This window comes from Dermacentor albipictus, chromosome 1 (genome assembly GCF_038994185.2).
Source record: "Dermacentor albipictus isolate Rhodes 1998 colony chromosome 1, USDA_Dalb.pri_finalv2, whole genome shotgun sequence".
Taxonomy (NCBI): Eukaryota; Metazoa; Arthropoda; class Arachnida; order Ixodida; family Ixodidae; genus Dermacentor; species Dermacentor albipictus.
In genome coordinates this window covers 328681779-328697587 of record NC_091821.1, presented here as the reverse complement: position 1 = coordinate 328697587, position 15809 = coordinate 328681779, and the positions used below count along the sequence as shown (strand labels likewise).

The following is a 15809-nucleotide window of genomic DNA, read 5'->3' as shown; positions in this document are numbered from 1 at the left end:
TATATTAGCTCATCAACTTAGAGATTGTGCGACGATACAACGTTTTTTATTGAATAGTGGTGTTCTGGTGTTCGCCTAAAGCTTTTAAGAGATAATCTCGAACCCAGGCATGGCGGCAACCGCTCCTTACGTGAGGACGGGTGAAGGGAGCTTTCAGAGTATGCTTGCTTCCTCCATCGCTCCTTCGCTGTAAGGAGGCCTCACGTAAGGTTAGGAAGCGCTCGAAGGAAAGGAACGTTTCATTGTTTGGGCCTTACTCGTAGCCGCTCGCCATCGCCCCTTGCGGGAGCAGTGATACACGTCACACGCGCTGGCACCGCGTACTGACCTTAGAAGCTGAGGCCGCGGTTATCGCCTCTATATTTTCAATGCCAGTTCAATCGCTCACTCCCCAATGGGAGCCGTTGGTGCGCCTTAGCTCAGAGAGTTGCCACGATGCGACGCTACCCAGATGGTACGACTGCTTGCGTCACGCGTGCGTCTGAGTGCGCGTCGCTGCCGTTCCGGCGGAGAAGCGGTAGGTGCTCCGTCCCTGCATCTGTAAGGTTATCATGGTATCATGCGTCTGTCAGTCTTCCTCAGACTTCCGTTGTGAGGCGTCACGCAGATGGTACTCTCGCCCGCGACCGTTGACGGGGGAGAGTATGAAGAACCATAAGAGAGGACGTTGAACGGGCGGATCGACCGCATCTGGCTAGCTTTGAAGAAAGATATAGAAGGCGCATGGAGGCGCTGCCGCGACTAGCGTAGCCCCCCCTCCCCCTCGGAAGCGCCCTCGCGGCGGCGGATGGCGCGGCCACCAACTCAGCACATGCGCAGGCCGTTTCCCCACCGCTCCTCTTGCACTTTTTGGCTCATGCGATCAAGCGTCCTTCCTTTCCTTAGATCACTATCTCTCTCTCTCTCTCTCACTGTAGCCTCTTCCTCCACTTTCCTCCTTGCGAGCTCTTCTTTCGTTATTTCCTCCGCGTTCGCTTTCAATTTGCACCTGTGCTGGTTCGCTCGGTTACGAGGTATAATGCCACCGACGAGGCACGACGCTCAACGCAGGAACGGGCGCTTAAGAGCTGCGCTCTAAAACCAGAGACCATTGGGAATCTGTGTTTAGATTGCTCGAAGGGGGTGTTTTTCTGGGACATCTAACAGAGAACTCTGAAAACAGAGTTGCCATTAGGTCCACATGGAATCCGTTATATCTCAAGGTTAAAAACGGCGATGGCGTGCCTTTTGTTCTTGTTATGCTCCTGGGCCTGAGCAGCATATGGCGAACTCGGACAGCTTACACAACGCAGATATTGATGTTGGACCCGTTCGCGAACACTTTTGCCAATCTGTGCCCCATTTTGTCGAAGTGCAGAAGGTGCAGACGTATGTACCGGAGTGTGTTCGAAGATTGGAAATTTTGTTGCACATGCGAAATACTGACTAGTAGCCAGCAAACAGCTGACGGTTCTCCGTACTACGATCTTGTTATTCTGTTCTTCTGGGCTCATAAACTGTGTGCCATGCGAGGCAATTAAAAAAAAAGCATCCCTGGCGTAATGGTTTCAATGGCGGGCTTCTGTGCTAGAACTCCCTTGTTCGAATCCTGCCGGCGGATGATTTTGCTAATGTTTATTAATTATTTATTACACATTACTTTGTTGATAATGACGAATTTACAAAGTTGAAGAGACGTTTAAAGCCAGAAGGACGAACTTTAGGCAAACGCATGCACTTCCCATAACTCCCATGGCAGCTGAACCGCACTGGCTGCAGCTCCCGTAGGAACTACTAGCGCCAGAGCTCCCTATAATAATTATTGTAAAGAAGTATGTATTGGCGGGTTTTTTATCTTTCCTCTTGCTACGTAAGGTGTCAGCGCATGCCTTACTGGTTTGCTTTGCCTTCTCATAGAGGGTGCGGGAGCTGTGAGGCACGGACATGGAAAAGTGTATGGGAGGGCAGACACGCGGCTACACACTGCAAAAAAATGTTAGTCTTGCCCTTTATATTGACAACCGCGCGGCTGCGCGGCTGCTGAATGGTCGTGCAGGTTCGTATGCGGCCATTGGCCCCGTGCGTTCCCGAGGCTGGCGCACCAGTTCCACCTGCTCGACAACCGCGTCAGGGTGGCGGCGCTGAGGCGCGTCGCGGCGCTCGCTTGGGGCGCCGTCAACATGACGGTGACCGAGAAGGTGGGCCGCGCTCTGGTCACCTGCCTGGGCGAGCACGAGTCCGAGCACGACCACAGCAACGTGGTGGCACAGCTGCTGCACTCGCTGGGCATCGACTGGCCTTCGCTGAGGCTGGTTGCCGACCGGACGCGCACCTTCAACTTCCTCCAGGTCTTCCTCACGCTGTCGCAGAACATGGGTCTGCCCCTCTTCTTCCAGGTGGGAGTGCGCTGCTCGTCGCAGCCTCGCGGGTGCTGCCGTCCGTTCTGGGCACAATTTTGTAGGGAAAGCTTTACTGGCCGCGAACTTGCGATTTCGGCGTGGCGGTGCTCCGAGGAGGCACACGACGTCACAACGCGCGCCTCGCAGCGGATATTTCTCTCTCTCTCTCGCTCCTTAGTCACTACTGCGCATGCGCCACAAGTAGCACCGAGCAATGCCTCTTTTACTAGATGCCTACCGCGTGCATGGAGTTTCATACAATAATTACTAGAGGGAACTCTGGCGCTAGTGTCTACGGGAGCTGCAATGAGAGCGGTTGTACCAGCATGGGAATTAGGGGAAGTACATGCATGGATTTGCCTAAACTTCGTGCTTTTGGAGCAAGCTTGAACCTCACCGCAAGGCAAACTGTAGCCTAGGCAGTGAAAGAGCTATTAGAGTGATGAAATTCATCTGTTTAGAAGATGCGCAAGGAGAAAGCAGTTAACTGTTGCCGCCGTTGATGATTGCGCCTCTTCCTTGAATTTGCAGAGGGTGTAATAGGATCCCATATGGAGGAATGTTCCGGCTTACGTTGTCCGAGAGCGCGCAGTCAGTTTCAGAAATAGCAGTAAATTTAGCGGGCATATAGGCCCTGCGCATTCGCAAAGTTGCTAGTTCCAACCTTGGGGGCACTAATACGCCTGTGTCTGCTACATGTAACGTCTTCTAAAACCTATGCAGCTGTGACTTGAGATTAAATGGAAGTGATTTAGGTTATTCAGTGAGCTCTCAAAGTTCCTCCTAAAGCTGGGGCAAAAGAAGCCCACGGCGAAAGAGTTCTCGTGTTTGACTGAAGAACACAAACTGCATCATAAGGTTGAATGTCACTCATGCGTGCATATCTACAAAATGTCCGTCTTCGACTCTGAAGGAGTATATACATCGTGCACGCCGAAACAGCCCTAGCTTGTTTTTGTTAGAACTCAGCATCGTTTCTTTCTGCTCTCCCCAGATACCTTGGTAGATATGCGATGAAGTTTCAAATTACAACTAATCGAAGGCAAAAATATTTAAAATAAATTTTGCGTGGCGTTTAGATTAAATAATAACTCTTGTGATAATTTCTTCACCTCATTAAAACTTCATTGAATGGTAAAACCGAACTCGGATAAATAACGGCAGGTATCAGACTAAAAATTATCGGCAAATAAGCCCACAAGAGTCCAAAAATAAATTGGATGAAGAAATTCACTGCTAACAGACGTTGAGCGTCTGAGAACAGAATCAAGGAGAGAAAAGGGTGAATATTAATCTTGAATCTTTCGATTTTTTGTATCTCGCTTGCTCTTGAGGAGCGTTCATGCGTAAGGCGCAAGCACCAAGCTTGAAATTAATATTGTATGCTAATCAGTTATTAACCGCGGTAGTGCGTTTCTGCGGCGAAAGCTGTGCGGACTTCACCTCTTTCTCCATTTGCCCCCCGACCATGACGACGCATCCAAGCTTAAAACTTTAACGGAAATGAAATGCCGCGTCTGATTATTCGCGCGTGTTGCACTCGGCCATTGCGAAATTAGGAACGTTCACCCACACACCTTGAATTCGTTCTTGCTTTTCTTATTCTCTTTTGAATACCCATTTTCATTGTTACGATCCAAAAGTTAAAAAAGATAGTTTCTTCTCAATTTCTGGAGGGTCTAGTGCGGCAAGGTTTAAAAAAAAAAGGAACTTCTGAAGTGGATCCTTGTGCCGTTAAGTGGGAACATTATGCAAGCGAAGATGCACTAAAGTTTTGTTTCCGCGCTGGGAATTCTCTCGCGGCATACGCTTTTTTTCTACTCATCTAATCTAACATAATGTTTCATAAAAGCACTGATCTTTAACTGAGACACGTCTTTTGTTCCGTTCGCATGTGTTATATTAAAGTGGCCTTGAAACGCCTTTACTTCAATCAAAGCAACACGTTGGAATAAAAGCGATGCTTTTCGGTAAATGTGTTCCCATATGAATTTTGGAAAAGGACTTAATAGGGAGGAAGATATTAGAAGTGCGATGTTTACATAACATCAAATAGCCTCTCAACCTATCAGTAATTTTCAGCTGAGGCGTCGTCGATACGCGTTGATACTAAGTATTGAGCCTTACCCAGAAAAAAAAAATTGAGCTAGGAAACTAACTGCCGCATTATGCTACATCTTTCCCCGGGAAGTCATTTCGCTTGTGGCATCTGTCCTGCAGCTTCTTAAGTCTCTGCAAGTAAAATTCTTCCAGCTGCAGGTATAACTATTCGCCACAAGTCAACAAATACTGCAGGACCAACGTCTCTAAAGAACACAATCCGCACAAAGCTCTCAATAAACTCCAGGCTAGGGACTGGCGCCGCCTGCAAACAAGCACATACACGCACTTGTCCCGCCTACACGCCATCTCCCCAGACAGATATACGTTTAATCCATCGGCACTTGGGTTTTCGCCTTCAAGTCGTCTTAGAAATAACGTAAGAGATCCTGTGAATTTCACTTTTGTTCAAATGTCAAAAGTTTTGGGATCCGCTCAGCCGCAACCTCTCTCATTTATATATGTCGTCAGGAATAAGGGCACCAACTCTCTCACGTGATTTTCCCAGATATGTAGCAGTAATTTTGGTTCATATTTAGCGACCCGCCCAGATCAGAAACATGCCTATTACTGGGTTTAATGCTTTCAATAACGAGATCTCCAGTTGTAAAATTGAGAACCCAACATTTAATGGTAGCCTATGTAGGGCCACTGTTGCTCAAAGTTTGTGACACTTGATTTGGAATCTGCTTCGCACCTTTCTCTTGGCGAAGCAGGAGCTAAAATATGGCTCTATGCTCTTCCACAAGAAACTTTTATGGAGGTGACGTCATGTTCACTTTAGACCTAAAAAAAAAGCTGGTATTTTGGGTAGCTTAGTTTCGCACCGTTGAATGCAGCTAAATTGGTCATTACGCCATGCCATTTACAGCTACTTAGCTGAAGCTTTTTAGGGTAAGACTCAATACTTATTGGCACCATCTCGTAGCAGTGTCATGTCTACCACTGCTTTCTTTTGTTTTTCTTGATTTAGCGGTGTAACTCGTGTAGGTTCGCGTCTGACAAAAATGCTTGGGTGCGGCAAAGGAGCGATGAGCACACGGGCGAGACGCGTTAGAAGCTGCCGCTCCCCCTCACCATTGAAAATTTGGAAAGGAGGGCATGCGTGGGGTCAGTAGCTAGCGTCTATGCACCATGGCGCTCCGTGTACCGTCATCGCTGACATTGTATTAGGCGAGAAGGAAGGGGGTGGGGGCTTTTTAAAAGCCGCAAGAGAGATCAAGCGATAAATTATGCGAATGTATCGGTTCCATTGTGCAAAAAAATTAAAGTAAAAGATTGGGTTTTACGTGCCAAAACCACAATATGGTTAGGATGCACGCCGTGGTGTGGGACTACTGAATAATTCTGACCATTTAATGTTATTTAACGTGCACCCCACTCTAAGTACGCGAGCGTTTTCGTTGCCACCGTGATGCAGCTGCTGCGGCCGCACCCGCGACCTCGAGCTCTGCAGTGCAACGCTGTAACCACTGTGGGCTAGTGCGGCGTGAACCCTGCTGCAAACAGTGGACCAATATTTGGTTCGCGTGTTCCCGGCAGCATTGTCTGGAGATGACAACGTTTTTTAGTCACCATTTAATAACAAACGCACGGGTCCGAAATTCCCCACAATAATTTGTGTGCTTGCCATAGTGACCCGGTAGCTATGTTTTCTGCTAAAATTTGTGATTGCAGGGTTTATTCCCACTGGCATTTATATGCGAATGGAATGACGCGAAACGGCCTCGACTGTGTTGGTACTTCACTGCGCATTAATAAAACCGAGTTGGTCAAAATTAACCTATTCTATACACAGGCCGTCCCTCGCTGCTAAGGTTCTGAGACGTTCTACTCTGTGGATCGACTATCAGCGTAATACTTTGCTCGGTTTTGATTTTTTGCTTTTATTTCTGGGAAGGGCACTTTGTGCTCCAACGCGGCACTTACGAAACCTTTGAGGAGTGGTCAGCGAATGCATAAATTTGATACCAATTGGTTTTCTCAAAATTGGGATGGAGATTTCACATGATGAACCTGTACCGCGCACAAAGAAAGCGCCGTGCTGGCTTGTGCATTCCGCTACTACGTCTAAACCTGCCAGCCGCAAATGCAAATTTGAGCATTACGAAATGCAAAACCTAAGCTTTGCAGCCGCGAAGGTACATCTTTTTCTTCATTTCCTTTATTATTTTTGGCACCCCTGTGGCTTATGCAAATGAACACAAGGTGCGATGTGAATATTTTGCACTCCGTGCCATACAGTTCTTCTATTCCAGCCAACCCACTCTGTAGCGTCAGAGAGGAGTTGGAGTCCTTCTTTTCAAGTTGCATGGGCGGTCTATGGCCCTGAGACGCCAGTATTAACTTGCCGTGCAAGCAAGCAAGCAATCAAGCAAAAAAGAAAGTAGAGAAATACCATTGTGCGTTTATAGTCCGCATGCAGAAATGATGACTAAAGTTGCATTCCGTAAAGAAATAAGCAGTAAGGCGACTACATAGAATTGATTACGCTAAAGAACGTTCACAAAATGTCTTGCAAAGCTTTACATTAACCGAAACACCGCAGCTCTTCCTAAAGGCGAGTTCATTATTAACTGACACAATACACTTTTCGGTCGGGTGGCAAATAATATTCGGCATTGACTGTGGTAATGGTGAATGAAGGCCGTGAAGCCACCAAGGTGGGTGCTTCATCTGCATCATGTGCATCACGCCGACATGCTATTCAACTTCAAAAGAACGGTTTTGGTTGCTGTTGCTGAGCGAACCTGTGCAACATTTTACGACCATGAGTACAGTGGCGCAAGACAAGGACAAGGAAGGAAACAGGACAAGCGCCAGTCCTGCTTGCATCCTTGGCCTCGCCTTGTCTTGGACTACCATACTTTAAGTGATTCAATACTAACTAGCCCGATTGTCAGTCATATTGCCCACTTTTCCTGGTTTAATTTTTGCGATTATCTCGCGACAGCTTGCGATTATCGGGAATGCCACAAGGTACGCGTTACACGACCCGTCAGAGTTCGCAGTCACGCATACAATGATAGATCTGTAAGCCATAAATTGGAAAATACGCCAATCAGGCCTGGCAAGCACGCAAAGTAAGTTATGTCCAGAGCGACGAGTTAAAGCGACTATATCCCCTCGCTACCTTTGCATTCAGTTCCTTCCCGAGAAAAATTTTTGGCACTTCTGTAAACACACTGAAAATAGCGAAAAACTAACATTTTCTGACTCCGTTTTTGCTGCGAAACATAGCCCGTCGTTCTTCCAGCGATCTCCCTCACTTAATCTCCTCTTCAACTGGATCTTGGACATCCCAACCGTTGTCATGAACACAATGAGAGCTCTAATCAGTATTCCTTTCGTAGAAAAACTTTAGGTCCCCTCTAACATCCCGCTTATTGTGGACTTATATACCGGTTACAACTGTAGCTACGTTCAGGTTGTTTGGTGGGTTATATCGCGTATACCTACGGTGCGAAATAAAACAAGGGCGTAAGCCGTGCTCTCCGTGTTCTTTTGCTTTTGCCCTTGTTCCCTTTATTTTTTGCGTTAAGCTCAGTATTAACCACTACTCATTGATGAGTAGTGGGAGTGGTTATTAAAGTAGTGGTTATTACTAGAGTATAAGTAAGTTATTTTTCCAGCAGCTGCGTTGAGATAGCTGCATCTTCGGCTTCCACACCAATGTCCTGAACATAAAACTTAACAATTGCACATCTTTAGGCATTCCTTAGATATATTCTTGCTACTGTAGAATTACCTTGTTTAACGTACGCTCCAGAGCAATCAGTTCTACTTATTGTGAGCGGATTTTGACTCCTTACTTATTTATATAAATTATTCAGCCACTTGCCGTGGTTGTTCGTGCTATGTAGCGTTAGTTATTTCTCGGTTAAAAGAAATCAACGGATAAAAAATTAATTTGATCCAAATTTTCGCACTTACAAGTGGCTTAGCAGACCAAATTTCTAGGTGGCCTGAAATGAAGTATTTGAACTTGTATATTTCTTCAGAAGTGAGAGCCGCACTCTCAAACAGATCCCCGTAGTTGCTTAGCGCAAGGTAGCGTTATACTGGTATTACGGCAACCAGATTGGGATCGTATTTTCCCCCAAAGCTTTAGTCAATTCATCCTCCACTCAAAATGGGTATAATAATGATATGTAGTACAACATGTACTTTGCTAAGACGAGCCGTGCTTTGGAACATATTGTTAGCATATAATATTCCGACTGTCACAGAATTATTCTTTTATTTTTTTTCTTATGGAAACGTAAGAGCAACGCAAGTCGTGTCGCCTACTTGGGTGGCCTGGTCATTTGCCAGGCTAGATTTACCTGGTAGTCCTGTTGCAGTCTGGTTATAGAGCTGCATGCCCAGTGCACTTCATCCGTTTCCGACTAAACGCGTCTTTCTTGGTTCTGCACACACGCAGTTTCTTCCCGAGCTGGACCTTCGACGTCCCAACCGGACGGTGCTGACGCTGTCGCCGGGCTGGCTGCCGGCGTCACTGGCCGACAAACGGAGCGTCTCCAGTGCGTTGTTCCTCGCCGCTGTATACGGCCGCGACGACCTGTCTCAGCGGCTCGAGCGCGTGTACCAGCGCGTGGCGCTGGCCGCGGCAGCCCTCCACCAGAGCTCGCAGCACCAGGCGCCTTTTTACACCACGGTGGAAGGCGTGGGCAGCTTCAGCAGGCACCTGCCGTCTGCCAAAGTTCTGCTGGCCATGATCAATCTCAACTTCCGGAAAAAGAACCAGGTAACGATTGCAGCATTCCCTGGACGAGGTTCCACGGAGGCATGCTCGTTGACGCTATACGGTGCGCCGTCCTGCAGTAGAAAGTGTCAAATTATGTATGTCAACATCGGCAAGAATTACCTTCTCAATTGGAGCTATAAGAGCAGCGCAAGTGCAGCGACTATTTATTGGGCAGTGACTATAACAGACGCATGGCGAGCTCAAGTCGGGGCGTGCAAATTCTGGACAGTCAAATTCCGCCATGTAGGCGTTTTCAGCCAATCAGAGAGGCCGTGGCAGCACCTTGAGCCAATCAAAACTGACAAGATGGCGGGTCAAACAATATGCTGAAAGTTTATAGCGCCCATAATAGCACACTAGGATGTGGGCGAACGGTGTTGGCACAGCAGATGCTAGCGGCTCGCACCGTTATATGCGTCATGGGTGTCTGCCCGTACTGTCGTGGCTACAAGGGGAGGTAGGAGTATGACGGGAGGGGAGAGGGGGGGGGGCAGCGCGCGGCACTGAATGTGGTAATGATTCGGGATCACAACAGGGCCGGTTGAGAACATAAAATTTAAAGCTTAAAGATAAAGGCGGAATGGGAGCATTGGTTATAGAGGAACTCAGGAGGCAGTGCACTTCTTTTTGAGGCTAGGTCGCGCTGTCTGAGAAATCGAAGTTACAATATGAGATTTACCCAAGAAAATGATGTGTGTGGCATGCGGAAAAACTTTGGAAACCATTACACATATCTCACTGGAATTCCACGGTAAATAGTAGTAGTAAATCTCATAGTAAATAGAAATGGGGTCAATCTTCAGGAAGCTCTGGGGTTTAAAGACTGAAGGGATAAACGTTGGCACTGCAAATGTAAGTAAGAGACGATAGAATGATTGGTGGTGCATAAATAGAAAGAGTGACGTGGAATATAAATATGTATGTAATCGCTGAATAGATCGAGCCATTATATCCAGAAAGAAGTGGAAATAATAAACATCTGATATTAAAATAAACATTTAAACAAAAGACTTGAGTTCGATGGCACAATACACCGCCCCATTTCAAAGCGGATTACCCTCCTAGCCATCAACAGATGCCTCTTTCGGGTGGCACCGCAGTAGCCGGCTGTTGCGACGTGGAGTCTGCTACTTCCTTGGCGTTGTAGCTCCGTAGACATCGACGCGATCGCCCTAAGAAAGAAGACGAGGTCGGGTGATACTACGAGCGGCGCGGGAGCTTGGTTGGCTGGGAACCGAGGAAATAAAATATTGAGTTTGAGCTCCGGTGCTGGAACAACGTCTCGTTGCCACACTCTCATGTTCTCCGTAGCTTCTTCCGTCGTGTCAGTTTGTTTAGAACAACCTCGATGCGCCTTCGAGACAGAAGCGGTAATGGATAAATTATTAAAACGGCAAACACATTGCGTTGGACCTAGGTGTAAGCTCGTGCAAGCCATTGTTCAGGTCTGTTAAGGTGCTCAGAAAAAGTAATGACGCACACGGGCTGCGAGAGGTTTACTTTATTCGTCGGGATGGTTATGTGTGTCATCAATGACACCTCTGTTTGAACGCATTTAGGGTCTTCAATATGCGCATGCCTGATAACCTGGGGAAGGTTTCTTTTTGACTTGCTGGATTCGAATAGTTCAATAATTCTAAGTTACTAATTAATAATTAGTAATTTTGTAATTGTCATGTAGTAAGTATTTAATAATTATTTATCACGTAACAGGCTGTGAACCCGAGAAACGACCAGCAGACACAAACGTGACGAGTGCTCGAGAGCACTCATTTTCAGAGAGCACTCACTTTTTTGACGAGAACTCGAGAGCACTGTTTTAGAATACCTGCGGATGCCTGCTTAAAGGGTTTCTCGCCAGGGCACACTGCAAACTTCGGTTTCAAGCTGGAAGTTGTCACGTGTCCTCCAGGGAGCGTTATGCCACAAAAATTTTCAAATAAGCTTATTAAAAGAGGAGATAGGAATATTTCATTGCCGCGAAGCCATGATTTCAGGAGGCGAGCTCCACTGTCAAGCGATACACTATCTCCACTTGCCCCGTCTAGCCTCCACAAGTGAAATTCCTTCCGTACGTTCTCCCATACCGGACCTCGAGGATCGCGTGACGCATACCTCACTGTCCCCGCCTTCATTCTTTTTTTCTCCTTACTTTTTTGCGGTGTGACACACTTCCGATGACGACGTCGTGCGCGAGCTGTTGTGATCGTTTTGCGCAGCGCACGATTTTGCACGTTGTGCACGAGGACACTTCATTGGTGGTATAAGTCTGTGCAACACGAACACTGAGGCAGACACAAGCGGATCGCAGAGCATGATCCCGCTCTAAAACACGGTAGAAAATGACATAGTTTCGGTCTCTGCGCGCGCGACTACACGACGTGGGAACAAGCAGACGAAACGGAAGTACATCTCTCTTGCTGCGGTGCAAAGTAAAACAAAAACACGCAGACATTCGGTTTGTGTGTTTATTATTTACCCAAGCTTTAGTTCGTCTATTCCAGCAACATATTACACAAATAACATATGTTGCCTTGAATAATTCTCGAAGTCACGTGTCGCCACGAGCGACGTCACAGCGCGAACACGTGCACGCAGGCGCACTAGCACGTGTCCGTCATCCTCAGGCTTGGAGCGCGGCGGCCGCGAGGAGAAGGGAAAACGGCGTTCGGTTTGGAATTTCAGACCTTTCCATGGCGCGTAGCGTTGTAATACTTTGCAGACACGATCGTTATCGCGCAATGTATGCTCTGCGCTTGTCAGCTCAAAATGGCCAGACCTGGTGAGGGCCCTTTTAAGCAAGTAGACAGGGGAGGAGCACTTCACCCATCTGATGAACTGCAGACATTTATCACAGGCGTGAAAGACTCGTTTACGTACAGCTTCAGCTTCAACAAATTCACCTACTGGCATATTGGAGTTGATCTGTGCGCTGACAAGAAATCGATTTAGTCCAGTTGGTTGCGCACGACAATCGTAAGAAATCACTAACAGCGTTCTATGCAATGCCAAGGCTGCATTTCCTCGCAATAGCAGAACACAAGGCAAGAGAATGCACACGGTAATGAATGCGCTTTTTGAAGCTTTATCACGTTACGTGAATGTGCCGGCACATATGAATTCTTGTGATTGCCGTTTTGAACTGCTTTGTTGCTTGACGTTCATACTATATCAAAAGAAACATCCAGTCTTTCAAATTTCTGTTCACTGCGCTTGTATGTATGTGCCTCAAGATGGTAGCAGCTAAGGATACCTTTACTTACCAGTCCCCGAACTTTCATTAGTTAGCAGGAAAGTTAATGGTCGCCTATTGAAAAAAAAGCAAAAAAAGAAAGGAAACTATCCTTAAAAGCTGTGTACGCTTCAAAGCGATCAAAGAAGGCGCCAGCCTTTTGTAAAAGTAAGCATTTACTCGGCACTTAGGAAATCTCGCCCGCCTCGGATCGGAATGTCTAACATCTCAACGGCAGCTTTGTAGTCATCTTTTTTTTTTGGCAGAGTACAATTTATTATTCGCATCTGGTCGTTAAACACTGCTTCCTGTTGTTAGAGACAAGCGCCTAACCAACACAATAAGCGGGATGGTGACGTCGAATATGCATGCAACATCTGTCAGAGTGCCAAATCCCCAGATTATTTGTGAAGCGCTCGCCCCGAACGCTGCGCGAGTACGGTGATCAACCAAGACAGCGACCCGATGCTTCAGCAGCCTGCGCCACATGCACTGGGTATGCGCTTCTCTTGAATGAACCTCTCGCCAACTTGGGTAGCTAAGTATGTGCCCCTGAGTGGGTGGCAAGAGAGGGAACAATTCCCAGCGTTCACAGGCACCGGGGCGCCACGCTTCTTTTCTCGGAGGACACGCGCGGACTTTTGGCAGTGCCAATAGATGGCGCAGCATATCCAGAAAGAAGCACGAGAGAGAAGCCCGGTTGCCGCACGACGCGTTTCTTAGCATTCGAACTCGCCGGCGCACCATGCATTTCAGAGGCCACGCGCAAGCTTTGTGGGGGCGGCGCTAGATGGCGCCGATTGTTATTAGGAAAGCACGAAAGAGAAGTCCCGCTGCAACTCGTTTCAGTGGTGGCGACACGTTGTATCTATATATTGGTTCAATGCTAACGCATTACCATTCACAGTCATCGTGAGATAGGTTCTGCCACAGTTTTTCTTGACTAGGATATCTCCTGGAGTTAGTTGGTACAGGCGCTAGATGGCGCCGATTGTTATTAGGAAAGCACGAAAGAGAAGTCCCGCTGCAACTCGTTTCAGTGGTGGCGACACGTTGTATCTATATATTGGTTCAATGCTAACGCATTACCATTCACAGTCATCGTGAGATAGGTTCTGCCACAGTTTTTCTTGACTAGGATATCTCCTGGAGTTAGTTGGTACAGGCGCTAGATGGCGCCGATTGTTATTAGGAAAGCACGAAAGAGAAGTCCCGCTGCAACTCGTTTCAGTGGTGGCGACACGTTGTATCTATATATTGGTTCAATGCTAACGCATTACCATTCACAGTCATCGTGAGATAGGTTCTGCCACAGTTTTTCTTGACTAGGATATCTCCTGGAGTTAGTTGGTACAGGCGCTAGATGGCGCCGATTGTTATTAGGAAAGCACGAAAGAGAAGTCCCGCTGCAACTCGTTTCAGTGGTGGCGACACGTTGTATCTATATATTGGTTCAATGCTAACGCATTACCATTCACAGTCATCGTGAGATAGGTTCTGCCACAGTTTTTCTTGACTAGGATATCTCCTGGAGTTAGTTGGTACATCTTTGGTGAAGGAAGCTCGGATCTATGAATAGCAGTAGGTAAAGGAATTCGGCGCGCAAGTTAACGCTACAGGCAGATTCATACGAAGGATGGCGAACGGCTTTCTGCTCCTATTCGTAGATCTGAGCTTCTTCGAAGCGTCATCAAGTACTAGGCATATATTGGCTTGATGTGGGTTTTCGGATGCCTAGAACTCGTGCTCTCGCTCCGAATGACGGACTTTCTTAAAAGATTTCATTTTTCTCTTTCTTTTTCTTTCACCCCCCCCCCCCTTTGTTGTGTCTTGGTACGGCCATGGCTCCCCCCTGCTTTTTTTTTTCCCCTTTTTTCTGCTTCTATTTCTTTTCTTTCCTCCCCGCGTGCCCACTCTCACGCTCTTGTCCCTTCGTCTTGAGAATGAGGCTCACAGACGTCGGACGACAACGCCTGTTCCCTCTTGTAATCTCTCTCTTTAAAACCAGCCGCCAGCAACAACACCCGCACGTGACGTCACTGCACTAACCCTTTAAAACTAACACGCCGAGGATGACGAGGCCGCCTTTGACGAAGATAGGTCCACCTATCGAAACGTTGGCCAGCCTGTCTGAGGCACTTCAACCCTGTTTTAAAAAAGTTTATACCACAGTGTGCCATTCCATCTGCCAGCCCCTTTCTTGTTTTTGGACTTATATTTTAAGTATGCGTGAAATTTGTAATCCATAAATCTATTTATTTATAAATATATAAATCTATTTATCTAATCTATAATGTATAAATCTATACATAATCTATACATAATGTATACATCAATCTATAAATCTATTGTAACCTATTTGTAAATGTATAAAAAAGCATATATACGAGCTTAGCAGCGATCACTGCCGAACAAAGTACAAGAGGCCGGCTGATCTTGGATTCATTCTACATTTGAACTTTTGTGAATCAGCAGATATTTGTGTATTCTTACCAATGTTTGGCCGTTAGACGAAGAGCAATGAACAATATGAGTCTCCCTTCAAAGGAAATGGCTGCAGAACTAGCGAGAAAAGTACGTGGTGTTAACAGGACTGGCTTATTATTTGCCGACCTAAAGCAAGAAAGAAAACAACAACAACAACAACAACAGCATTGGAGGTAAAATCTAAATGTGGTGTGCCCTTTTGTTTACTTCCACGTATGTAAATGCCTCAAATTAACAAGCAGTTTTTGGCCCTATGATAATAAAAAGAACAAAAGAAAACGCAAGCACCTTTTCTTTAGACGCCTACACATGTTATCTTGTCATCTAATCATGCGTACGCTTTTTCACACCTAATTTGACAGTTCTGGACAAATTTTTTTAAATAGTGTTGCTGCCGTCGCTGCCCTAACTATAATATTATGACATCGTAGACATCGTATGCCATATTATGAAAAGGATGGGATAAAACGGTTCCGTTCCATCATATTGTTAGCTAGTCTTCTACCCACCGTTGTACCGAGATGATAAAGAACTTTTGCTGCCGAACATGGCATAGATGTTTCAGCTCTGAAACACGGTCGTTTATCTCCGTATGGATAACCCAACGGGAAAGCCGCAGACTTAAAGTTTGCTAACTTGCTTAAGAAACGTAGCATGGTTTAAGTGCTTCGGAGTTATTCCAGTGCCGCGTTCCTTATCCGTGATCCTAAATTTTTAGTCGGCGTGGAAAACTGAACATTTCAGTTTTGTCATGAGTGAAAAATTATACGGTCTCTGGACTGTTCAGTGTTAGGGACGATGATGCCTTCACTTTGTTTGATTGCCTTCCCCGGTTCTGTACTCAGCTAAATGCACTTGCATGGTG

The 15809-nt window shown here is 46.6% G+C and overlaps 1 protein-coding gene across 3 annotated transcripts in view; it reads left to right on the top strand.

The window, feature by feature from the left end:
- The window catches only part of LOC135908953 (endothelin-converting enzyme 2-like), a 45973-nt gene that overhangs the window by 18141 nt on the left and 12023 nt on the right, over nucleotides 1–15809 (top strand). For all 3 annotated transcript variants that reach the window (XM_065440817.1, XM_065440821.1, XM_065440814.1), the window contains exons 3-4: nucleotides 2036–2375; nucleotides 8902–9225. In XM_065440817.1, the coding sequence (XP_065296889.1) occupies nucleotides 2036–2375; nucleotides 8902–9225 (664 nt within the window). The remainder of the gene's footprint in view (nucleotides 1–2035; nucleotides 2376–8901; nucleotides 9226–15809) is intronic.